This window comes from Quercus lobata, chromosome 7 (assembly GCF_001633185.2).
Source record: "Quercus lobata isolate SW786 chromosome 7, ValleyOak3.0 Primary Assembly, whole genome shotgun sequence".
Classification (NCBI taxonomy): domain Eukaryota; kingdom Viridiplantae; phylum Streptophyta; class Magnoliopsida; order Fagales; family Fagaceae; genus Quercus; species Quercus lobata.
Genome location: NC_044910.1, coordinates 31,405,241 through 31,429,517, shown reverse-complemented (window position 1 = coordinate 31,429,517; position 24,277 = coordinate 31,405,241). Strand labels below are relative to the sequence as shown.

The 24,277-nt window shown below is 34.3% G+C and overlaps 1 protein-coding gene and 1 pseudogene across 2 annotated transcripts; both read left to right on the top strand.

Annotated features, from left to right (window-relative positions):
- Window positions 1–2,856: 2,856 nt before the first annotated feature.
- LOC115951905 lies at window positions 2,857–6,504 on the top strand (annotated as a pseudogene).
- A 9,599-nt stretch (window positions 6,505–16,103) lies between these two features.
- On the top strand, window positions 16,104–19,455 carry LOC115952550 (cytochrome P450 714A1-like). 2 transcript variants are annotated; one of them, XM_031069720.1, is made up of 6 exons: window positions 16,104–16,375; window positions 17,528–17,754; window positions 17,869–18,119; window positions 18,240–18,630; window positions 18,835–19,134; window positions 19,228–19,455. In XM_031069720.1, the coding sequence occupies exons 1-6, from the start codon at window positions 16,201–16,203 to the stop codon at window positions 19,273–19,275; spliced, it is 1,392 nt and encodes a 463-aa protein (XP_030925580.1). In that variant the 5' UTR covers window positions 16,104–16,200; the 3' UTR covers window positions 19,276–19,455. The 2 variants fall into 2 exon arrangements, with proteins under 2 accessions (XP_030925580.1, XP_030925579.1); XM_031069719.1 differs by having other exon boundaries at window positions 18,240–18,567; window positions 18,835–19,455.
- The last annotated feature ends 4,822 nt before the right edge of the window (window positions 19,456–24,277 follow it).

Below are 24,277 nucleotides of genomic sequence, written 5' to 3'. Positions count from 1 at the left end.
CAAGGGAGGGAACGTAAGATGCCAGCAAGATCTTCGTTTGTGGAAAGATTTTTTTTTTTCCTTCAAAAATACAAAAATTCTTTCTCATCTAATTTAATATAATCTACAATCAATACTCTATAAAATGAAAGTCACTTTTAAAGTTCACTTTAACCACTGCACACTCTTGGTGTAATAGTTACTCCACAAATATAAGTGTTTGTGGATATGGGGAGCAAAGACCGGAGCTCAAGTCTACAAGAGGGAGTTTCACACATATAAACTTAAATTAGGCTATAGTAGAATTTCTATCTTGTATAAAAAAAAAATTCACTTTATATATATATATAGCTAACATTTTCTCACATTATTATTATAATATGTACTTTTTAATTTGGCTTTTAGAATTACGAATAATGCTAAACTTAGTTTAAACTAATCAAAAAGTCATTGATTTTTTTTAATGAATTTAGTTTGATCTTTCCTAAACAGATTCTAATTACATTATTTCCTCAAAAAAAAAAAAAAAATTCTAATTACATTAGGCAAGTATTTTTCCCCCAAGATATATCTGATTTAACCTTTAAATACTTATTAATTTAACATGTATTAAATATAATTATTTGGTGTGAACTTTTCCATCTATTACACGGGGTTTTGATATATCTTAAGTAGAGAGATTTCATCCCAAATGCTTCCATAAAAAAAAAATACTAAGAAATGTCATTAGACTTATAGGTCATTGGTTATGTATTGAACGAGTTAAGGGTGTGTATGAGTCGGTTTGAGAGGTTTTTTTTTTTAACCCAACCCACCATGGTGGGTTAAAAAAAATCCAACCCAACCCATACAGATTGGTTTGGGTCGGATTGAAACCATGGCTGATGGACACTTTTTTTTTTTTAATTACTATTATATATATATATATATAGCTAAAACTTAGAGAAAATCCAATTAGATTTTAATTGGATTCTTAATTTTACGCCACATGTCCCATTTTATTTTTAATTTTGTGCTAAGTGAATTATTAAGTGTAAAAATCGAAGAGTCTAAATTTAATTAGATTCTAAATTGGATTTTAATTGAAGTCCAATTTTCCGCCATGTGTCCATTTATTTTTATTAATTTTTGTGGCAATTGAATTATTGAGTGAAAAAACAAAAGTGTCTAAATCTAATTAAATTCTAAATCAAACACACAAATATAATGAGAAACCATTACATATTTTTAGAAATGTATGGTTTTAAAAAAAAAATGTAAGCTAATAATATGTATAATTTGAATATTTTCTATAAAAAAAATGTATAATTGTGATTGTTTTTAATTGTATTCATGTATATGCACGGGGCTACACACTGGTTATTATTAAATTGAGAGTAAATTTATAACCAAATAATCATGAGCATAACATCAAACTAACACAAACTATATGAGAAGAACTTAGGGTTTGGGTTTTATTTAGGAAGAATGGTAAAAAAGTAAATAACAAAATTGTATAATATATTTTTAGATGTATATATTTTTAATTTAAATATATATTAAATATAGGCAGGTTGGGTCGGGTTAGGCGGATTTGTGAATCTTATGATCCGAACCTAACCCAACCCACTATAAAAAAAAAAAAAAAAAATCTCACAATCCAACCCAATCCACCAACCCCTAAAAACCTACTTAACCAGGTGAGTTGGGTTGGATTGGATTGGTTTTGACAGATTGGCAGGTTTATTGCACACATCTAGCACAAGTTAACAACCAATAATAATATAGTACTAATTTTTGAAGTTTGGAGAAAGTTTGTGAAAAGAGTCTGTAAGCATGTCATGTGGTAGGCAATTTCTTAATTTTGATCTCTCTCTCTCTCTCTGTGGTGATAGAGAGAACAATAAGTTTTTTTTCTTTTTTTTGAGAAGGAGAGAGAGAGAGAGAAAAAAAAGAAGAAGAGTGATATAATTAAATAGATTAGTTGATTTGGCAAGCATAAATATGCAATGCTAACATGGCCAGTAGTGTTATTTTAACCGTTAGATCTATTAGAAATCTACGGTCTAAAAAATGTGTAACTTCATGAAATTACATTAGGTATAACTTGAATCTATCTCATATATATATATATATATATATATATTTTATTACTAACTCTTCATCTGAACTGAATTATTTATTTGTGAACAACTCATGCTCGACTCATGAAAAAACGTGTTTTTTTTTTATTTAACAAATTAACTAAACTTAAGTCTGAGTTTAGATTCAATGATTAAACAAACGAAATTTAAACATAATAATGTGCTCGTGAAGAAGCTCACATGTATGAGTCTTGAATAATTTGAACATCTTGAGTCCCTAGCTCTAAATCTTTTTTAAGTCCAAGTCCAACTAAAATAAACTTGAATATGATCCCCTTAACAATCTAATCTTGCAAATAAAGTTATGATAATTAAAATTTCTGATCGAATCTACGAGTAGAGTGGTTGAATTTGAATGTATTTTTAATTTGTTATTTACTAAGTGGGGATTGGAGTATGAACAAGTCAATCTATCAATAGTTAATAAATGTTAGCACTAAACTAAAAGACAATTAAACAATTAGACAAGAGATGATTCTAAAAAACTAAAAAAAAAAAAAAAAAAAGAAGACAAGGAGCGTGGGACATGGGAGTGAAGACAAAAACAATTGTTAACACAACAAAGCCTGTAGAAGCTTCACATTACAAAAATAATTACCATGTCATAAAAGGTTGTATGCAACGCACAATGTTCACATTCTGCGGGAATCTAGGAGGGGTGATTAGTAGTTGGCCTTACTTCCAATTTCATATTTTATGAAATTTCTGACCCTACCGAGAGAGGGAAAGCCAAAAGACGCGCGCACACACACAGAGTCACACAGATGGAACAAGGATTGGTAGCAGAGATATGGTGGTCTCTTGTAGTGATAGGAATATGTAGTGTGTTAATTAGAGTATGTCATGAGGTGTGGCTGAAACCCAGACGGATTCGGTCAATGCTTTGGAGGCAAGGCATTAGAGGGCCACAGTCTTCCTTTCCCTACGGGAACATTTCTGAGATTCAGAGGATCCAATCCTCCATGATCAACAATACTTCTGATGGCCAGCTTGTCTCTAAAAACTGGACTCACTCCCTCTTCCCATATCTCCAACAATGGAGACAAGGGTATGGTACATATGCTTCCATATTATATGATTTTAGTTTTCAACACATATAGAAATTCATGGTTTGTATTTGATTTTTCTTTTTCATATTATATTATAGGGATTTTCTTAGTATCCTAGCTAAGAGTAATAGCAATTTTTCTTGTTTGTAACTTGGATTTTGATTTATCAATATATTTTGTTTTGTATATGTGAGAACAAGTAACGAAGGCTGTTAATGTTATAGCACATTACAAAACTAAAATGTTTTTTTTTATTTATTTATTTATTATTTTTTTTATAGAATTTTAACTTATGGTGTCCGCTCCTAATGATAGCTCTTTATCATCAAACCAAGACACCAATCAGTTTTTGATGTAGGCGGAAATTGAACCCTAGATCTCTTATACAACCATCAGAGACTTTACCAGTTGAGCTAACAGGAACCCACACAAAACTAAAATGTTCAAAAATAAGTTAAAACTTATGCAAAGGGTGATTTTTTTATAGTAGTTCATAGTTAGTTAACCATTGGATGATATAAATATATTCATATAGATAATAAAGACGTACGTGTGTGTGTAAATTTGATACACACACACATAACCGTATATGTGGGTAGATTTAAGGTGAATTCAATTCTTTATATGACCAAAGCTGTTGGCCATCCAAAAAAAAAAAAATATATATATATATATATATATATATGTATTTATATATAACCAAAGCTGTTTGTAGGCATAGATGTGTCATGTAGGAGTGTTCAGGGTATCTCGCGGTGCAGTTTTGGGCCATTTTTAGCACAACGCTTTATAGTGCAGTTTAGCCAAAATCATAACTACATTACACTTTATTTTGGTGGTTACATGTGTGGTGCAGTTTAAAATTTAGCCAAAACCATAACCACACCGCACCTCGTTTTTGCAATCATATGTGCGGTGTGGTATATAAGATGCGGTTTGAAGCCGATATATTTTTTAAATATTGAGCTTTTCTTGTTCAGCCCAAAATTGATTTTCCCTTTGTTTTGGGCCAAGTTTTAAACTATTGAACTAATTTTTTCTTTATTTTAGGTTGGCTTTCCTAATCAACATTAGCTAGGGTTATTAAATTTTTTTTATCAAACTATTAATAATATATTTAATATTAAAAAAATAAATATGTTAATATATAGTGAGAGTGCGGTGTGGTGTAGTTTGTTTAGTTTTCTTATTATAAAACCCCAAATTGCACTGCACCATGCAATGCGGTATGGTGCAGTGCAGTTATGCCATTTTGCAGACGATTTTGGTACGGTTTTTGTAGTTTAGTGAACACCCTAGTGTCATGTGTGCCACTTGATCTTTGACCGGAATAGCCAAAGTGATGGCATGCAATCTAGTGAGACATGGTGCATCAATTCAAGTCATGTCATAACAATTAGAAGAATATAAATATTAGGATTCAGATCCTTTAGATTTTCTAGGGTACTCTACTAAATAGATTTCCTTAAATCCTAACAACTCTTTAATAATTTAATAGTCTAGATTCAGCCATATCATCATTCCATTAATAATAATCTTAATTGTTTTGTTTGCAACACTATTTTATTATTTTAAGAATATTGTTAGTGGAATGCTGGCATGGTTAAATCTAGACCATTAAAGAATGGTTAGGATTTAAGGAAATTTATTGATAGAGTACCCTAGAGAATCTGAATCCTAAAAACTATTATCATTTCTAATCTCTTTATAGCCAAAGGTTGACATGTTTATATTCGGATCAGTATGATGACTGCCCAAATCCCCATTTATTCATTTCGATGTAAGTTAATGTGGGACTGTGCTCATGATATTTATAAACTTATAAGCACGAAAACATATAATGAGCATGTCTTTGGAGCAAGCTATAAAAATTAATAGGAGGCAAACATGGTTCAGAAATGCAAGTCCAGTATATATGTACTCAACAGGGAGCAAGCCACACCTGTATGTGAGCGACCCTGAGTTATTAAGGGAACTGAGACTGAAGTCACTGAACAATTCCTTGGATTTGGCTAGATCTTCATATTGGGGTCGGCCATTCCAGCCCTTGGTCAGTGATGGCATCATTGGGACTAACAGAGGAAACTGGGCCTACCAGAGGAAACTCATTGCTCCTGAATTCTTCCTCAACAAGGTCAAGGTAATTACTACACATAACCCCACAAGTAAAACAATTAATGCTGTTTGTGAACTTATTTCTTTTCTTTCTTTCTGGATATATATTTTATATTGATGAAATAGTCGAAGTTTATTGGCAGAATATGGTGGGTGTGATAGAGCAATCTACCATCGCAATGATGAAGACATGGGAGACTCGTATAATAGAGAGTGAGGGAGGTGTCACAGACTCACAGACATGATTATTGATGAGGATTTGAAGAGCCTATCAACAGATATAATCTCAAGAGCTTGTTTTGGCAGCTTTTAATCCCAAGGGAATCAGATTTTTTCAAAGATTACCTCCTTGCAATATGCCTTGTCCAAACAAAGTGTACTTTTGGGACTATTCAACTTTAGGTTCAGTCATCGTATAACTTTAACAGAAAATAAAACCTTTTTTCCTTCCCCAAAAGACATTATTAGGATTCATCAAGATAAGTTTGTGACAAGGAAATAATTGTTTTTATCTGTGCATGCATGTTACCCAGATTTCTTCCCACGAAGTGCAACAGAGAGATATGAAGGTTAAAGAAAGAGGTGGACACACTGATACTCAAAGTAGTCAAGGATTGTCAACAAGAAATCCAAAAAGGCACCATACCTGAAAAGAACCTTTTACAACTGATGCTTGAAAGTGCTGTCGCTAGAGATGGCAAGGTCCCCCGGGAGTTTACAACAGACCGCTTCATTGTTGACCTGTGTAAAAGTATCTACTTTGCAGGCCATGAGACTACTGCTGTTGCAGCCTCTCGGATCTAGATGCTACTTGCATTACACCCTGAATGGCAAAAACGTGTTCGTACGGAAATTCTTAAGATCTGCGGAGATCAATTATGTAATCTTTTTCAAGACATGGAAGCATTTCACAAGTTAAAAATGGTATTTAAATTTTCATTCTGCTTTTTTAATTTGATGAAAAGAATATATGTGGCTGATCAGCCATTGAGAATCCGACCCCAATATTTTTAGACTAAGATTTGGTTATTGTTGTTGTAGTGGTAGTATTACTTTCTTGCTTCTCTTGTCTATAAGTAATACAGCTTTAATTCTTATATTCATAATCACATATGGATATTCAATTGACGATGGTGATCCAAGAGGGCATTCGTCTTTCTGGACCTTCAGTTGTAACGTCAAGGGCAGGGGCGGCACCACGTTCAGGCCAGGGTGGTCCCAAGACCACTCTGACCTGAAGAAAAAAAATTGTATATAATAATTTAAATTTTTTTATCTGTCTGCCCTTCAAAAAAAATTTTGGGAACACCCTTAATTTTTTTTTATGCCAATAAAATTAAATTTTTCTCAATTATTTGTTCTGCTTTCAAAAAAGCCCCAAAAAAATTTTTGAACTAAAATATGAAAAAAAAAAAAAAAATTGTAACATAGCAAGCCCACCCTAGGGAAAAAAAGTCCAACATCAATCTTAAACAAAACTAACCCCAAACAGATTTTTAAATCAAAATAATTAAATTTTTATTAACTAAATACCCAACCAGGCCAACCCAAATGGATTCTCCCAAAAAAAAAAAAACCCAATATGCGTCTGCCGATTGATCAAATGGTAAAGCAAAACTGAAATCAGAAATCCTAACCTAAAGGAAAAAAACTTCATCAACAACAACGACCAACGGACCAAGCACATCGGCGCAACGGCGCCTCCGCCTCAAACTCGAGCAATAGAGCACACCGGGCATCGACGACAATGAGATCAGAGATAGGTCCGATCGGATCAGAGATTGCTTCGCTTGCGATGCTTGGCCTCGACTCCTTGCCTCAACGTGCTACCACGGTGCCGCTCCTCAAGCCTCAAGGTATTTCAATTCTTTACTTCTCTCTCTTTTTCTCTCTTACATCTTTGGGTTTGCTGTGCTCTGAGAGTGAGAGCGGAGCTCTCTCTCTCTCTATCTTTGAACTGAAATGAGACTCTCTCTCTCTCTTTATTTGATTCTCTCTCTTTCTCTTTGAACTGTAATTGCCTTTACTTTATAACTTTATTTGAGATTTTGACTTTATCCGTTTGTGAGTTTGTGGTTTTGTGTATTGTGAATTTTGTGTGTTGTGAATGTTTTATATCTTTAATGTTTTGGGTAATGTTGATTGACTCTTGTGACTCTTGTCTGTTGAGTGGGGCCCGGATGGGGGCTATGGGGCCGTGGGGTGAGATATTTGAAATGGGGAAGTGGACAGGTAGAGGTAGTAAAGGCATGCAAAAGCAGTAAAAGCTAATTGACCAATACATTGTAAAAGACAAAAAATTAAATTATGTTAGGCACTAGGTAGTGGGTTGAGCCGTGGATAATGCACATGCAGGTGTGTGCTAATGCACAGTGGGGTATGTGCTATTGCATAGTGGGGTGTGTGCTAATGCACAATAAGGTGTGTGCTAGACTGCTAGTAGTTAGTAAAGAAAAATAATGAAGCAACTCAACAACAATAATTAATAATTTAATTAATCAATACATTATAAAAGACAAACAAATTAAATTATGTTAAGCTAAACAACAATTAATAATTTTATAATTAATGAAACAACAATACAGCAAATTATAGTTTATAAAAGACAAACAAATTAATGAAACAACTAAACAACAATAATTAATAATTTTATTAATATTTCAAATGAACTTATAATTTATTGTTTATTCTTTTACTAGAATTATGGACAAATATTTGATAAGAAAACCATGTATCCAAGATTCATCTCCTGTGTAAGATTCATCTTCATCTTCTAAGCGAATTTATGTTGACTTTAACTTAGAAAATCTTCCTTCAGATCTTGGACTACGAGAAAAGATATCATCTTATCAGCCTAATAATCATGATGAAATAAGAAGATTTTATTTACAAAAAGACCCTTGTCAACCTGTTCTCCAAAACCATGATTACCCTCTAACAGATTTTTCTGGAAAGTCTCGTTGATTTAGATTTGAATGGTATGTAAATAGAAACTAGTTGGAATATAGTATAGACAAGGATGCAGTATTTTGATTATATTGCTATTTATTTGGGCAAGATGTTGGTAAGTAAGGAGGAGGTGAGACTTTTGTAACGAAGGGATTCAAACTTTGAAATCAAAAAGAGAAGTTAAATTCCCATGTTGGAGGAATTAATAGTGCTCATAACCAAGCTATCAAGAAGAGTGGAGATCTAATAAAGGAAAAGCAACACATTCAAAGTGTTTTGGTTAAGCAATCAAATCAAGATAAAATTGAATATCGGATTCAATTAAATACAATAGTTGATTGCATAAGATTCCTTTTATGTTGGGGATTAACTTTTCGTGGTCATGATGAATCTCAAAGTTCAAGTGATAAAGAAAATTTCCTTGAGCTTTTACAATTTTTGGGAGATCACAATGAATTTATAAATGAAGTGTTGCAAAAAACTCCGAAAAATTGCAAACTTACCCACCATGAAATTCAAAAAGACATTGTGAATGCAATTGCACGTGAAACATCCAAAGCCATCATCAAAGATCTTGACAATGGGTTATTTTCAATATTAGTTGATAAGTAATGTGATATCTCAGTGAAAGAGCAAATAGCCCTCGTTCTTCATTATGTGAAAAAAAAAATGAATTATTATAAAGCGGTTCCTTGGTATAGTACATATAGCAAGTACCACCGCTTTGTCACTCAAATATGCTATTGAATATTTACTTTGTGAACATAATTTGAGTTTATCAAAACTAAGTGGGCAAGGTTATAACGGGGCTAGTAATATGCAAGGTGATATCAATGGTCTCAAAACTTTAATTTTGAAAGAGAATAAGTCAGCATTTTATGTCCATTGTTTTGCTCATCAATTTCAATTGACTCTTGTTGCCGTTGCTAAAAATCACATTAACATTGCTGAATTTTTTTATATGGTTAGTAATTTAGTAACTGTTGTTGGAGACTCTTGTAAGAGATGAGATGCTCTTTGAGATGAACAATTTGCCAAAATTAAAGAAGAATTAGAGAATGGTGTACGTAAAAGTAGGCAAGGTTTGAATCAAGAGACAACTCTTAAACGTCTTGGTGATATACGTTGGGGATCATATTATGAAACTATTCTCAACTTGATTTTGATGTTCTCTACTGTTGTTGATGTACTTGAGATTATTGAAGAAGATGACCTCTCCGACCAAAAAGTTGAAACTCGATCTATTATGAGGTCAATTCTATCTTTTGGATTTGTCTTTGTTCTACACTTGATAAAATACATTTTAGGGATCACAAATGAGTTGTCAATAACATTGCAAAAAAAAAAAAATAAAAAATCAAGATATAGTAAATGCTATGGATCTTGTTAAAATGTCTAAGCAACGATTGAAAGTGATGAGAGATAATGAATAGATATCTTTATTGACCGAAGTATCTTCATTTTGTACCACACATGATATTCCTATCTTGAATATGGATGAAGTATTTGTAGTTAGTGGGAGGCCACGACACAACGCCCAACAAAATACAAATTTACATCATTATCATGTTAAGCTATTCTACACAGTCATAGATTTGCAACTTCAAGAGCTTAACAACCGTTTTTTAGAGGTGAATACCGATTTGCTACTTTGTATGGCTTACTTGAATCCAAGTAAGTCATTTGTGGCTTTTGATAAGGAAAAATTGATACGTCTAGCAAAGTTCTATCCATATGATTTTCTTGGGACAGATATCTTGGCACTTGGCTCTCAACTTCAAAATTAAAATTTTGATATGTGCATCAATGACTTGTTTTTTAGAACTTCAAGGAGTTGGTGAACTGGCTGAAAAGTTAGTGAAGACAGAAAAGCATGAGACTTATCCATTAGTCTATTTGTTTGTGAAGTTAGTTTTGACCCTTCTAGTCGCTACTGCAACAGTAGAAAGAAGTTTTTCAACAATGAAATATATAAAGAATGAACTGTGCAATCGAATGAGAGATCAGTGGATGAATGATTGTTTGGTTGTATACATTGAAAGAGATATAGCTTGTAACATTAATAATGAGACTATTATGCAACGATTTCAAAATATGAAAACTCGTAGAAGGCAATTGTAAACTTTATGTATTTGCGTGTTTTTTGATTGTTGTTGTTATCAATATATGAATTTCTCCTTTTATTAGATTGTGTAATTTATGCTTCTTAAGAAACACCCTGAGAAAAATTCTTGGAACCGCCACTGCACATACACAAACCCATAGAAGACATAACAAAAACCCACCTCTTCACCACCAACACGGCAACCCCCCACCACCACATCAATTACAAACCCAACCATACCCACACCCACATTCATCAAACCCACCATCGTTGCAACCATCCACCACCACCGCGCAATAAAACCCACAACCCAACCAAATGACCCATAAAACCCAACCTATTGTTGCCACCACGCCTTCACCTTTCATCCTCAAAAGTGCCGCCTACTAGAGAGAGATTTTTTTCCGGCCAAGAGAGAGAAGCAACAAAGGTCTTAAGAGAGAATTGAAGCAATGGAGGAGAGAGAGAGAGAGAGATGAATAAAATATAAGGATTTATGTTTAGAATGCATGAACAGTAAGTTCAATAAGTAAGAGATCACTGTAGTAGAGTTGTAAAATTTTTTAGATTTACAAGCCCAGGTAAAGGTGAGTTTTAGTGTTCGTGGGTTGTAAAATAGTAATTTGGGGGTTTTACAACCCCCAATGCAATGCTCTTATGGCACAAGCCTACAATTGTGAACCTTTTAAATAACTAACTAAGAGATTTTTTTTTTTTTTTTTTTTTTAATTTGAGTATATTGCATTATTCTTCTGGTCATGGCGTGCCACAAAGTGAACAAATTGAGAGATCTCATCATCTTCTTTTGTTTCATTTACAATGTGTTTGGAAGTACAGAGGAGGAGAGTAGAGGGTGGGGGGCAAGGAGAAAATGGTTACCATTTTCTCTTGTTTGGATGTTTTAAAGATTAAGTGTAATCCCTCCCCTTCCCTCCAATTTTCACTAGTTTGAGAGAAATAAAAATAAAAGATTTGGAGGAGTTTCCTAACCCTACAAATCCTCTCCCTTTAAAAACCAAAACAAGGTTCATTAAATCCTCTCCATCCCCTTCCTTCTTCTCCTCTCCTCCCACACCATCCAAACTCACTCCACCTTTTTAAAAATTTGAAAACAAATAAATTAGGCAATTGAAGGCTTTAGAGTATTGCTATGAGAAAGGACAAGATTTATTTATCAATTATTAAATACTGAGACATGGAAATCAACCCATCGGATATTAAAGTGGTTTCAACTGTCCAGGAACCTCCACAATGGTTCAAATTTGTAATTTTTTTTTTTTTTTTTTTGAGAAAGAAATTTGTAATATTTTGAGAGAACAAAAGAAATCGAAAGAGAATGGGCCAAAATTTAATGCTCACATATCCTAAGTGAAAAATTAAAAAAAAAAAAAAGACATGATGGGGTGGCATGTTTTCTGAGGATTCTGGCATTTTACCTCTAATTTTGAAAAAAATTAGCAATATGTTCCTGTTTATAAACTATATAGGAGCGTGCCCCTGTTTCGATACTCGATTATCCTAAAATCGAGTTCAATTAAATACTCGATTTGTAGAAAATCAAGTTATGCCCGATCAAAGTTAAAAAAATATAAAAAAAAAAAATTTTCCATGGAACTCGAGTTTCAGGAAATCGAGTTCCATGCAAAAAAAAATTTTATAAGTGTGATTGCTCTATATTCAGGGAGCCCTATAGTGGCGTTTCTAAGCCCTATAGTGACGTTTTAAATCCCTATAGCGGCGTTTTCCTGCAAATATTTTTAGAAGTGTGATTGGCCCATATTCACGGTGCCCTATTTAAGCCCTATAGTGACGTTTTAGAGCCATATAGCGGCGTTTTTCTGCAAAAATTTTTTATAAGTCCCATACCAAGTTCAAGGGGCCCTATAGTAGCGTTTTTAAGCCCTATAGTGACGTTTTAAAGCCCTATGGCGGCGTTTTGGAACTCGACTTCCCTAAAATCGAGTTCTATGCTTTTTTTTTTTTTTTTTTTAGTTTTATTTGAAATAACTCGATTTTCTACGAATCGAGTATTTTAATAAAACTCGATTTTAAAGTAATCGAGTATCGAAACAGGGGCATATCCCTATATAGTTTCGAAAAAGGGGCATATTGCTAATTTTTTTCAAAATTAAGGGCAAAAGGCTAGAATCTCCCATGTTTTCTATAGGAGATACTTTCTTTGTTGTTTAAGAATTTTCATTTGTACTTTGGTTAGACAATTTAACGACTCATAATTTGGCTTTGGCTACATTTTTTGGAATAATAAACATTTTACAATTATTGTGACGGTAAGTTATGGTAGGTAAAAAAGTAATATATATTATGGGTTCAGATAAAAACCAATTAAAATTTGTTAACTCGATTATTATGTATGTAGCATTACTTTGTCCAAAACTCAAGGTTTTATGGACATTGGGCCACTTCCTTTTTGATTTTTAGGGATGATGAGGGAGATGATCGGGTTGCTTTGTTGTGTTTGTGTAAGTAGCTTTGTTGTACTCGCTTTTCTTTAGCTTGATTAATGAATTCTTAATTAACCAAAAAAGAAAATAATAAGAGGCATAATCTCCACTCCAGTCAATTGGATTACCTCTTAGGCTCTTACTACACTCTTAAGGGTCCTCATGGCCAAGCTTTCTCATAAAAATAACAGGGAACTGGGTTAACTACGTCTGGCCCAGCCAAGCAATAGTAGATTGTTAGTCGTGTCGTTCATTTACTTCGGAACAAATGCGCTGGAGTGCGGAAAAAAAAAAAAAGGGTGCAATACGTAAGGAACATGCTAATCATATTCTGTATCCGGATTTTTCTAAAATAAATAAATTCTGTATTCAGACGATCTTGTATAATCCAACGAAAAAGAAAGATGGTAAAATGCAATGTAGAGTCAAACTAGCAGTCAGGAAATAGAATTTAACCAATAAATCTTACTTATTAAGCTAATCATATGAAAGATTGTGACTTCAAAGTGAGAACAACATCAATTCCCGTTATCCTTCCACAAAAAGAAAAAGAAATAAAACACATATACAAAAAGCATGGACTCTTGATGGTTATTTATTAATGTATGTATAATATTATATATGTTTAAAATATACATATATTAATCTTAAAGTTTGGCTTACCTCGGTACTTCTTTAACCGGAACTTCTTTTCGTTTTAATGAAAAATTGCCACATCACTTATTAAATTTAAAACAAAAAGAGACCTCCAATTAAAAAAGTACTGGATGTAAGTCAAACCCTTAATTATAATCTATGAATAATATAAATAGAATTTAACCCAAAAAAAAAATGATATAAATAGTCTACTTTATAGTAATCTATGAATGATATAAATGGTCCATTTTATAGTAAAATTATATACAACTTTTAATATTGTTAAATCTAATTTATTATAAGTTTATAAACAAAAATAATGTTTTCTAATTAACTTGAATAATAATTCCAATTATAATTTAGTTATTAGTAATTATTTTCATAGATTTTTTAAAGAGTAAAAGTTTTAATCTTAGTGCGACTTTGTAAACATACTTTTTTTTTTTTTTTTTTTTTGAGAAAGCTTTGTAAACATACTTGAAGTCACCAAATAGAAAATAAATTACACTTTGTTTTTGTGGGGCCCAAGAATTTGTGGTCTTGGCCCATTTTTAAATTAGGGCCCAAGGCCCGAGCCGAGGAGGGGTATAGCCGAGAACGTGTAATAAAAGTTCAAGTAGTCTTGAGACATAACCGAGGATAATTATGTCCTCGGCATATCTGAGGTCCCCCTAAAAGAAAGGACAAGAACGATATAGGAACAGTTTTGGAAAAAACTTAAAATATCTGCGTCGATAGAGAAAGGACTGCTGGACAGTATGGCGACCAAGGACAAAGGGAAATCTGTCATTACTACCATTGAATACTCTGCACCTGACAGAACCATGTTCTTCAGCTTTTACAACCACCCCCAACCACTTTGGGTATGGGCTGATGGGACAAGTATCAGTCCTGGAAAGTCGAACCTACATGTGGACGCTGGATGAGGGGTACAGGCTAGTATAAAAGGAAAAGTAAGCAATCCAGAAGAGGGCCTGGGAAAAAATGCCAAGAACCAGAGCCTCCCAGACCGCCTCAAGAAGAAAGACTCCTCGAGCGAACACGTTTTAATTCTGTATAAACACCATGACGAACCACCGTCTGGTGACCAAGGCCTAACCTTTCAAACCCACGCTCTACAAATGATATTGTTTGGGCCTTTTCACGTGCGAACCCAATATCATTTTGGATCGTTATAAATTGAGTCCTTACAGTTTTAGAAGTAGAAAATAAATCAAACTTAATCATATAATTTTACAATAAGTTTAAGCTCCAAATAAGCAAGAGCTTTGTAACCATTTAGGTTCAAATATCCTATCTATGGTTGTACCTATTAAATAATCAAAAAAAAAAAATTTATTTGGGCTCGAACAACCTTGGTAAGAAAAATGTTACGTTAACCATAATTTCACAACAAATTCTAAATAGTAAACTGTTATCAGTAGATAAAAAAATAAAAAAAAAATAAAAAAACCAATAATAATTTCTTACTTAAAAATGTTTTGAAAGAGAGGTTACTCTAGTTTTATTCCTGACTAGTGACCAAAAGAATGAACAATTTATTGCCCTGTGTGGCTGTCTCTCTCTCGGAGAGGTTTAGCTCTTCGTCTCCATTTTGGTGGTTAACTGTTTCTCATGTGAGCTTCAGATTTTAATTTATTTCTTCAAGTTTTATTACAGGCTTCAAAATTTGTTTCCGAAAGACCCAAAAGTTGTGGGGTACTTGAGCCTGAGGAAACCACCATTCTTGAGCGAAAGAGAGGAAGAGATGAAGATCGAGAGCTTTGCAAAGGTGAGTTGAGAAATCTCCCTAAATGTCTCTTTTGATAATCTTCTTTTTTTTGAACCTTAGATGTCCCTTTTGGAAATATAGCTTACTAGAATGATTGAAAATTTCAATTAGGTAGATATTGTTAACATTATTTTGGTCTAGAATAAAGCTTTCATGACGTCAAGGTAGGACCCTTTTGGTTTTGGATTAACCACCTGAATGCACGAGCCACCCACAGAGAGAAATCCCAGATAGGAGTTGGACTTGGGTTTACACTTTACTGGTACACCGCTAAGGCAACCCGTGGTAGACAGGAAGTCATTGCTAACTAGGCATAAATTGTTTATGGGTTGTGTTTACGGTGCCCGTTAACAGCAATATTTTTGTATTTTTTCTGACAAAATTTTTTGTCTTTATTCACTTTTGTGTCAAATTTTCAACCTTTTTAGTACTATATGGTGTTCTCTTTGACTTTTTTGGGTCAGTTTTTTTTTTTTTTTTTTTTGTCTTTTTTCACCTTAACAAGCACCGACTTCGGTGCTTGTAAACAAATCCCATTTAGCATTGTGCTTTGTTTCTTTTATTGTTTATTGTTTCCAAAGACAAACGAGGTGACCATACATTACATCGTATTCTACGATACAAACAAGATGAAGATAAAAATATTAGAACAAAGCCAGCAGAAGTTGGCATTTGATATACAAATGGCTTCACATTACCTAACTAATTACCGTGTCATAAAAGGTCGTACTCAATGCATAATGTTCGCATTTTGTGGGAATCTAGGGGGGGTGATTACTAGTTGGCCTTACTTCCAGTTTCATATTTTATGAAATTTCTGACCCAACCGAGAGAGAGGAAAAGTCAAAAGTCTGCAACTCCAAAGACAAACACACACACACACACACAAACTCACACAGATGGACAAGGATTGGTAGCAGAGATATGGTGGTCTCTTGTAGTGATAGGAGCATGTAGTGTGTTAATTAGAGTCTGTCATGAGGTGTGGCTGAAGCCCAAACGGATTCGATCAATGCTTTGGAGGCAAGGCATTAGAGGGCCACAGCCTTCCTTTCCCTATGGGAACATTTCTGAGATGCAGAAGATCCAATCCTCCATGATCAACAATACTTCTGATGGCCAGCCTGTCTCTGAAAACTGGACTCACTCCCTTTTCCCATATCTCCAACAATGGAGACAAGAGTATGGTATATATGCTTCCATATTATATGATTTTAGTTTTCAACACATATAGAAATTCATGGTTTGTCTTTGATTTTTGTTTTATATGGATTTTCTTAGTATCCTAGCAAAGAGTGATAGCAATTTTTCTTGTTTGTATCTTGGATTTTGAGAACAAGTAACGAAGACTGTGTTAATGTTATAGCACACTGCAAAACTAAAATGTTCAAAAACAAGTTAAAACTAATGCCAAGGGTGATATTTTATGTAGTTCATATTTACTTAGCCCTTGGATCATATGAATATATTTGTGCAGATATTGAAGACGTCTGTATGTAAATTTGATACACGCACGGGCGTGAACAAACACATAACTGTATATGTGGGTAAATTTAAGGTGAATTCAATTGTTTATATAACCAAATCTGTTTGTAGGCATAGATGTGTCATGTGTGCCATTTGATCTTTGACAGAAATAGCAAAAGTGATGGCATGAATCTAGTGAGACATGGTGCATCAATTCAAGTCATGTCATAACAATTAGAAGAATATATATAGTTTTCCCTAATTAAAAATAGGCATTCTGTGACCTCTGTATTATATTTTGTGATAAAAATCTATAATTGAAACCTAATATAAGACGACCTGAGTTTAAAAGTGCCAAGACCAAAGCTGTTAGGCTAGAAATGGACAGGAAAAGAAACAGCTCTGAAGAAAGAAATTGGGGTTTCCAATGCTTCTCCATGCCCAATGGGATGCGCCAACCTCGGGATGCTACATTGACAGGCAACAATAAAAGAAAAAATAAAGTCTCTAACACTCCATTTAGATACTAATTGTGAAATTGCGTTGCTGTGTCAGAAAAAGGATCGGTATACTCTAAAGACACCCTTGGTATTTGTATCCAAACTTGGTCTGTCTTTTGGGGTTTGGATTCCCACACAAACTTAATAAAAACTATTAACATTTCTGATCTCTTTATAACCAAAGGTTGACATGTTTATTTCGGATTAGTATGATGACTGCCCAAATCCCCCATTTATTCATTTCAATGTAAGTTGAGGTGGGACTTCGCTCATGATATTTATAAACTTATAAGCATGAAAACATATAATGAGTATTTTCTTTGGAGGAAGCTATAAAAATTAATAGGAGGCTAACATGGTTGAGAAATGCAGGTCCAGTATATATGTACTCAACAGGGAGCAAGCAACACATGTATGTGAGTGAGCCAGAGTTATTAAGGGAACTGGGACTGATCAAGTCCTTGGATTTGGGTAGACCTTCATATCTGGCTGGGGCATTCCAGCCCTTGCTCGGTGATGGCATCATTAGGGCTAATGGAAGCAATTGGGCCTACCAGAGGAAACTCATTGCTCCTGAATTCTTCCTCAACAAGGTCAAGGTAATTACTAGACATAACCCCACAAGTAAAACAATTAGTGCTGTTTGTGAACTTATTTCTTTTCTTTCTTTCTGGATATTTTATATTGATGAAATAGTAGAAGTTTATTGGCAGAATATGGTGGGTGTGATAGAGCAATCTACCATTGTAATGATGAAGACATGGGAGAACCGTATATTACAGAGTGAGGGAGGTGTTGCAGACATGATTATTGATGAGGATTTGAAGAGCCTCTCGGCAGATATAATCTCAAGAGCTTGTTTTGGCAACTCTTACTCCCAAGGCAATCAGATTTTTTCAAAGATTGCTTCTTTGCAAGATGCCTTGTCCAAACCAAGTGTACTTTTTGGACTATTCAACTTTAGGTTCAGTCATCCTCTAACTTTAACATAAATAAAACCTTTTTTCCCCAAAAGACATTTAGGATTCATCAAGATAATTTTGTGTCAAGTCAATAATTGTTTTTATCTGTGTATGTTACCCAGATTTCTTCCCACAAAGAGCAACAGAGAGATATGGAGGTTAAAGAAAGAGGTGGACACACTGATACTCAAAGTAGTCAAGGATTGTCAACAAGAAAACCAAAAAGGCACCATACCTGTAAAGAACCTCTTACAAATGATGCTTGAAAGTGTTGTCGCTAGTGATGATAAGGTCCCACGCGGGTTGAAAACAGACCGCTTCATTGTTGACCTATGTAAAAATATCTACTTTGCAGGCCATGAGACTACTGCTCTTGCAGCCTCCTGGATCTTGATGCTACTTGCATTACACCCAGAATGGCAAGAGCGTGTTCGTATTGAAATTCTTGAGGTCTGCGGAGAACAATTATCTAATCATTTTCAAGACATGGAAGCATTTCGCAAGTTGAAAATGGTATTTAAATTTTCATTCTACATTTTTAAAAAGAATACATGCAGCTGACCTTGATTAGCCAATTGAGGATTATAGCCGACCCCAATATTTTGAGATTAAGATTTGGTTATTGTTGTTGTAGTGGTAGTATTAATTTCTTGCTTCCCTTGTCTACAAGTAATACAGTTTTAATTCTTACATTCATAATCACAAATATCCATTCAGTTGACGATGGTGATCCAAGAGAGCATTCGTCTTTATGGGCCTGCTGTTGTAATGTCAAGGGAAGCTTTTGCAGATATCAAGTTGGGGGAATTTGTTGTGCCAAAAGGTGTCCACATGTGGTTTTTTATTCCTGCATTGCACCGTGACCCTGAAAATTGGGGTCTAGATGCATTGGAGTTCAAACCAGAGAGGTTTGCACAAGGGATATCTAAAGCGTGCAAGTATCCCCAAGCATACCTACCATTTGGCTACGGGAGTCGATTATGCATTGGTCAGACCTTTGCAATGCTAGAACTCAAGGTAGTACTCTCTCTCATATTATCCAAATTCTCCTTTTCTCTCTCTCCAGAATATCGTCACTCCCCTGTTTATAAAATGTTATTGACGCCACAACATGGAGTAAGACTACTCGTAACGAAGTTGCAGGGAAGCCTGGGATAAGGTTTATGAGGTATAAACTTCACATGTTTGCACTATAGAGAACCTAAATATAATTGTGTTATTGTCATGAATACTCCAGTTGTATATTTATTACTATTTTTCTAAGGTACATTAGCAAGGTTATCTCCTGGGATAAGGATCTTGACTTGAACCCATCATAATTTATTCTATTACATATTATATTTTGTGTGTATGTACATGTATATATTTAAATTTAGAAGACTCTTTTACTCCATGAACTTTCATTCCAAATCAAATTGAAGTGAATTATTCAAATTGGTATTGTTTGATTGTTTCCAATCCATTCGTATACCAAGAAGTTTCAACTTCAATCCTCAAGAGGTTTATAGTGTTTATTCCTTTTGGAGTATCGCTAGAAGTTTAAATAATCAATTATATAAAAGGCGGTCCAGGCCTGGACACGATTTGCTTTAAAGATGAAATTCCCTTGCGGCATTGCGTCTACTCGGCAATTGTAAAACACCATTTGGTTTTCATGCCTAACTTTGCTTCCTTGTAACTGCTATAAGGCACAAGCCTACAGTTGTGAGCCTTTTGATTAACTCACCAAGTGATTTTTTTTTTTTTTTTAATTTTTAATTTGAGTATACTGCACTATTCTTTTGGTCATGGCGTGCCACAAAGTGAACAAAATGAGAGATCTCATCATCTTCTTTTGTTTCATTTACAATGTGTTTGGAAGTACTGAGGAGGAGAATAGTGGGTGGGGGGCAGGGAATGGATACCATTTTCCCTTGTTTGGATGTTTTTGAGGATTAAGTGTAACCCCACCCGTCCCTCCAATTTTTACAAGTTTGAGAGAATTAAAAATAAAAGGTTTGGAGGAGTTTCTTTAACCCTACAAATTCTTTCCCTTTAAAAACCATCAAAACAAAGGTTCATTAAATCCTCTCCATCCCCTTCCCTCTTCTCCTCTCCTCCCACACCATCCAAAGATTCCAAACTCACTCCACCTTTTTAGAATTTTGAAAACAAATAAAATAGGCAAGTGATTAGAGCAACCGCATCAGCTTGTGGAAAAGATTTCGTCTATTTTACATAAAAAAACCTTTTTTATTTTTTTATTTTACACCATCACTTTTACAAAACACCCACATCAGTTTATCTATTTTACAAGATATTTCAATAAAATATTCATTCTTTATCAATTTTTTATTATTTTCCCTATTGGTCATACTTTTTTTAATTTAAATTGATAAATTTAAGAAGACTACCAACATCGGTGGCTCGACCAATGGAGCCGCTTATGGTGGAGGTCCAATGGCCGAATCACCAAAATAGTGGCTCCGACACCACTAGATTGGTCTCGCTACCCACCGTACCGCCGAATAGTGACCCACCGGTGGGTGGATTGTTAAAATAGTGGCTTCAACGAATGCTGGCAATGCCCAAACTACCAAAATAGTGGCTTTGGTGACCGCCCACCGGATTGGTGTCTCCGACCATTGTACCGCCATCACCAATGGGCCGACTATTGTAATAGTGGCTTCGACGACTGCTGCCGAATCAATGTCTCTAACCACCAGACTCCTAGAATCGGTGACCAAATTGATGTTGTTGAATCGATATCTCCAACCAAAAGTCACTTTTTTTTTTACCCAATGGTCATAATTTTTATTGTTATATCCACAAGTCATAATTTTGAAATTCAAACGATAAATTCAAACCTAACTTTAAACCCAATGGTAAATTCAAACCTAAAGGTCAAATCTTTGAAATTCAAACTCAAGTTACATTCCTGCTCTATAAATATGACCATTTTCTCTCTAATTTCCATCCACTTCTACAAAATTATCTCTTCCATTTGGTTTTTGTTCTCTCTTAATGGATTTCCATAATGACATTGATTTTATTTTTCCAAATGATAAGCCTCCATTTGACTCATCTTCTAATGATGATGAGTTGGAACTTACTCTAGCTATTGCCATAGAAGAATTAAACAATGAAGGAGCATCAACATCACGTCGCCGTTCAGTTCAACCTCGCAAGTTTATTCGGCGTAATCCTTTGCAAGGTCATGACAGGCTTTTCCATGGTTATTTTGCTGAAACACCAGTGTATCCTTCTAATGTATTTTGAAGGAGGTTTCGAATGAGTCATTCTATTTTTGTACGTATCCATTCAAGCGTTGAAGCTACTAAACCATACTTTGTTCAAAAAAGAAATGTGGCTAACACACTCGGGTTGTCTTCCCTTCAAAAGATGATAGCCGCAATCAGAATGCTTGCTTATGGAGTGTCGGCTGATTTCATGGATGAATACTTGAAGATTGGAGAAAGCACTGCAATAAAAAGTTTAAAAAAATTTGTTAAAGCAGTAGTTTCAATCTTTTCTGAAGAGTACTTGAGGTCACCAAACAACAATGACATTGCAAGGTTGTTAGCGGTTGGCCAACACCATGGATTTCCAAGAATGTTGGGGAGCATCGACTACATGCATTGGAAATAGAAAAATTGTCCAAGTAAGTGGAAAAGTCAATATATTGGTCATACCCGTAATCCAACGATAATTTTGGAAATCGTAGCGTCGTATGACCTTTGGATATGGCATGCATTTTTTGGGTTATCGGGGTCTCACAATGTCATCAATGTTCTAGAGTAGTCTTCTGTATTTTCTGAGCTTGCTGAAGGGCGTGCTCCTCCGGTTAATTACTCGATAAATGGTAATGACTATTCGATGGGGTACTATCCTGCAGATGGTATATATCCATCATGGGCGACATTTGTTAAAATAATTTCAGCACCACAAGACCGTAAAAGACAACATCTTGCTTCTACACAAGAGGCGGCTAGGAAGGATGTTCTTGAAAAAGTTTCAAATATGGGTATTCTTTATGGCTTTATCTCTCAAGCCTGAGCTAAGATAGTGAAACAGAAGGTGTAGTTTTAGTTTGGTCCATCAAAAAAGTCCTAAATTTGCTCAGCTCTCACAGTCTATTAAAGAAATGGTTAAATACAACCAATAAATACACAAACCAGTTAGTTAAAGAGTTGCCCTATCACATACCATTAAATTTACATTCAAATAGCATATACAACCAATAAAATCAGCAAGTACAACGACCTTCAACAGAGACATTGCTTCACCCAAAACAGAATGACAAGAATAAAATCACAAATTAAATTGACTAATCAAGTGCTATTGTCCGTGCACAATACAAAATTTACAACATTGTATCTGTTTCCTTGCACTAGTGAAGACTACAAAAATATATCTAACATGATTAGAGATTGAATAATTATGTTCCCTGCACAAGTAAATACTACAAAAGAGATGTCTAACATCAAATTATCTATGTCAACCATGTGCTAGTATCTTTGCACTATACAAAAAATTACTTGATTAGATATTGTCAATGATAATATTCAAATTATGATGGAAATTTAGACCTTAACCTCTCCAAGATTTTCAAACGACGTAGATGAATATATTCTTTTTGCTTAGGATCCTTGGTTCTTGTATCTTTCATCATTTTTCAATCTTCCACTTTCCTCTTTTCTACTTCATTCTTCTCTTTCTTGATACGAATCAACTCACTTCGTTCTTTGGATGCAATGCGCATTAACTCTCTTCGTTCTTCGGATGCAATGCACATACTTTCCTTTTTCTCCTCATGCATTCTCCTCTTTTCTTCCTTGATTTCATCCAATTGGGAGGAAAGTACTGGGACCACGTCATCACAATTCTTTCTTTTCTTTAATTTCTCATTTTCGGCCTTCTTGCCTATGGATCTCTCCAAGGTTTCACTGGAGTTCATCTCATCATTATCTTCATCTAAATTTATTGAGCTTGCAAAGTATGACAAGATTGTGTGGCTAGTTGTCTTGTACGGACCTTCAAATTATCTCTTTGAATTAACCACCTAACTTCATTCCTCAAAATTCTCCAACAATGTTCTAATTGAAATGCATTTTTGCTATTAGTTTTATACATAGTTTTTGCATCTTCAATCTACAAAAGTAAAAAATTGAAAATAATGAGAATCATAAAACTAAAAGTGCATTAATGTACAATACATATTAGATATTGAGTCGAAATACCTTGTCATGCTCAATTTTACCACTTTCATTCTGGTTCTCAATTTTGTCCAAGTATTCACAAAACTTGTTGGTCTCCTTTTGAATTGTTGACCACTAACTACATAAAGAATCCTTGGAGCGGTTAAATTTCTTGTCATTATGGAAGGTGGACCAAATTCTATCCCAAAATGTTGTGTTTTTGGTCCGTCGATATCACGGCATCTAAGCTAACATTGAGCCACACCGACACTAGCTTAATGTTTTCATCTACAATAAAGTTGTTTCCCGTTGACTTCTCTTAGTAGTTGATTTTTTTGCAATGGGGAGTGTAGATTGTCCCATTTCAACTTGGGGTGGAGATTGATGGACATTCCCATCTAAATGCAGAGTGGACATCAAAATACTACTGTCAAAAGACTCAAAACCTTGTTCATTGTCTTGTAAAATGTCAAGAAATAAGAGATTTTGTGAGTCCATCACCTAACAAACACCAAAGTAATTCAGAAACAGCACTAATAAGCAACACCAAAGTAATTATCAGATACTAAAAAATCCACATGTGCAAAAAGTATATGTCACCAACTAATCTAATTATCACACTTTTTTAAGTTCAAGTACAACCTATATTGGCAGTAACTAATATGATTTCCAAGCATTTTATAATTCATGATCAGAGATGTTGTTCCAAATCAGCAACATGTATACAATATGACCAATTTGAATGAGATCAAGAATTTCCATAAGAAACTAAAACCTAAATTGCAAATCCTATTGGTTTACAAAAAAGGCATAATTTTTAGTCAAATATAGTGTATTTTCAAATATAGTGTATTTTCTAGCATCATCACCCATCTTATACAAAGATCAAAATAGTATAAAGTCATCTGTCAAAGTGCATTAGCATTTTTAAGAAGTATATATACAGTAGAATTTTTAAAAAGTATTAAATTAGATTAATGCTT